The following is a 2,791-nucleotide window of genomic DNA, read 5'->3' on the forward strand; positions in this document are numbered from 1 at the left end:
TTTTTTTTTTTTTCTCCCCCCCCTCCCCCGATGAAACCTCTCCTGGCTTTGCACTTGGGATGAAAAAAGACCCGAGGAAAAGGATGAAGTGTTAAAAAATAACCAAAAAAAAAAAAAATTCAGACTAATACCAACCCCCACCCCCCCAAAACCAACCACCACCGAGCAAAAAAAAAAACAAAACAAACAAAAGCAAGCAACCAACAGCAACAACCTTCTTTGCAGCAACAGCTGCGAGAGACTCCAACCTTGCTGCAAAAAGGCGACTAGAAAGAGGCGCTCGGGGCTGATGCATCATCAGTCTCCGAGACTCTGCGAAGGAGAAGCGGGAGCGAGAAGCGGCGGTGCAATTTGGAGCGCGGCTTTGCAAGGGGCTGGTGGAGAGAGGCGCGAGCGAGAGAGAGAGAGAGGAGGAAAAATAGCCCTCGCAAATCATCAAGCTGGCTCACCCGGCGGCAACTCCGAGCAGCCCCCTCGCTCCTGGCGTGCACCCTTTCTGGAGGACTGTCAGCAGCAAAAGGATGGCATCAGAACTGGCAATGAGCAACTCCGACCTGCCCACCAGTCCCCTGGCCATGGAATATGTTAATGACTTCGATCTGATGAAGTTTGAAGTGAAAAAGGAGCCGGTGGAGACCGATCGCATTATCAGCCAGTGCGGCCGCTTGATCGCTGGGGGATCCCTCTCTTCCACCCCGATGAGCACGCCCTGCAGCTCGGTGCCCCCTTCCCCGAGCTTCTCGGCGCCCAGCCCGGGCTCTGGCACGGACCAGAAGACCCACCTGGAAGATTATTACTGGATGACCGGCTACCCGCAGCAGCTCAACCCAGAGGCGTTGGGATTCAGCCCCGAGGACGCGGTGGAAGCGCTGATCAACAGCACCCACCACCCGCTCCAGAGCAGCTTCGATGGCTATGCTAGAGGGCAGCAGCTGGCCGCCGGCTCCGGGGGCTCCATGCCCGGCGAAGAGATCGGCTCCGCCGCCGCCGTGGTGTCCGCGGTGATCGCGGCGGCCGCGGCGCAGAACGGGGCCCCCCACTACCACCACCACCACCACCCGGGCGGGCACCACCACCACCCGCCGCCGGGCAGCGGGCAGTCCAGCAGCAGCAGCAGCAGCAGTAGCAGCAGCAGCAGCAGCAGCAGCACCGGGGGCGGCGGCGGCGGCGGCGGCGGCGGGGGTCTGCACCACCAGCACCACAGCAGCAGCCTGCATTTCGACGACCGCTTCTCGGATGAGCAGCTGGTGACCATGTCCGTGCGGGAGCTGAACAGGCAGCTCCGGGGGGTGAGCAAGGAAGAGGTCATCCGGCTGAAACAGAAGAGGAGGACCCTCAAAAACAGGGGCTATGCCCAGTCCTGTCGCTTCAAGAGGGTCCAGCAGAGGCACGTCCTGGAGTCCGAGAAGAACCAGCTGCTGCAGCAAGTCGAGCACCTCAAGCAAGAGATCTCCAGGCTGGTCCGGGAGAGGGACGCCTACAAGGAAAAATACGAGAAGCTGGTCAGCAATGGCTTCAGAGAAAACGGATCCAGCAGCGACAACCCTTCCTCTCCAGAGTTTTTCATGTGAGTCCCAACAGCCTTGCCACCTTAACTAAAAAAAAAAAAACAAAAAAACAAAAAAAGTTCTCCCTGTGAGTTGTACCTGGGGGCTAGATGAACCAGCTGGCCCACCTTGTGTTTTTTTTTTTTTAACTCAAAAATTGACAGCAAAAGAAAAAAAAAAGAGCAAAGTTGTTATTTTTTTTTTAAGGTGGGCTGGCTCCTGGTTGGCCAACCTGCAAGTTCTACATGAGTTTCTTTTCTAGTATTATTATTTTATATATATTTTTGTGGGGGCTTCCTATGTGTGTGTTGTTGTTGTTTTGGTTTTTTTTTTTAATGGAAAGATCCAACTCAGTTCTTCATATGAAGCTTGCTCTTCCTTGAAACCTGCCATCCACATCCTTTTTTTTTTTTTTAAGTTCATGAGTTAGTTGGGTTTTTTCCCTTTTGAGTTTGCTGTGTCTGAAACAAAAGTCAGTTATCTTTTTTTTTTTTGCCATCCTGAGTTCTTCAGGTGAGATTTGAGCTTTGCAAAAAAAAAAAAAAAAAAAAAGACCAACTAAAAAAAAAAGACCAAGAAAAAAACCAAAAAAAATTATAAAAGAAAAAACAAGACAAAAAACAGTGTGTCATTTTTAGACTCCAGCTTGCTGAGTTCCATCAGTTTTTAGCGTTGTTGTGCAGAACTAGACGTATGCCTAGATCAACCTGCCAAAATCAAGCCTGCATCAACCTTCGGTGTGTTCATGTGAGTTTTGGCCTTAATCTGCCAAACGTGAGACTTTAGTCTGCCATTAGAATCTCATCCTCATCTCATGCATTATGCTTGCTATTTTGTCTTAGCAACAATGAACTATAACTGTTTCGAAAGACTATGAAAAAAGAGACATTATATTAATAAGAAAACCCTGCATGCTGGTCATGTAAGGTATAATTATTTTTTTTTCTTTTGCTTGGAAATGGACTTTTGGAGACTATTATGGCATGGCATTCATCCTTTTGTTTTATTGCCTCATCACTTTTTTGAGTTGAAAGCAAAAACGTGCAACCTTTGATCTTCCTCCTCTTCCTCTCCATTAAAGTTTGCATCTGCTCTAAAACTGCTTTGAGTTACTCAAAACTTCTGACTTCCTTTTAAATGCACTGAAGCATTCCCTCTTAAAAAAAAAATGCCAGAATGGATTTTGATAACCTGATGTGGCAAAAAAAAAAAAAAGAACTTTTGCAAAGATGTTTTAAAAAATT

At 48.5% G+C, this 2,791-nt stretch overlaps 1 protein-coding gene across 6 annotated transcripts in view; it reads left to right on the forward strand.

The window, feature by feature from the left end:
- Positions 1-6: 6 nt before the first annotated feature.
- The window catches only part of MAF (MAF bZIP transcription factor), a 293,225-nt gene continuing 290,440 nt past the window's right edge, over positions 7-2,791 (forward strand). For all 6 annotated transcript variants that reach the window (XM_019505499.1, XM_019505501.1, XM_019505502.1 and 3 more), the window contains exon 1: positions 7-1,567. In XM_019505499.1, the coding sequence (XP_019361044.1) occupies positions 522-1,567 (1,046 nt within the window). In that variant the 5' untranslated portion in view covers positions 7-521. The remainder of the gene's footprint in view (positions 1,568-2,791) is intronic.

The sequence above is a fragment of the Gavialis gangeticus genome, unplaced genomic scaffold (genome assembly GCF_001723915.1).
Source record: "Gavialis gangeticus isolate Ggan-Ray unplaced genomic scaffold, GavGan_comp1, whole genome shotgun sequence".
Classification (NCBI taxonomy): Eukaryota; Metazoa; Chordata; order Crocodylia; family Gavialidae; genus Gavialis; species Gavialis gangeticus.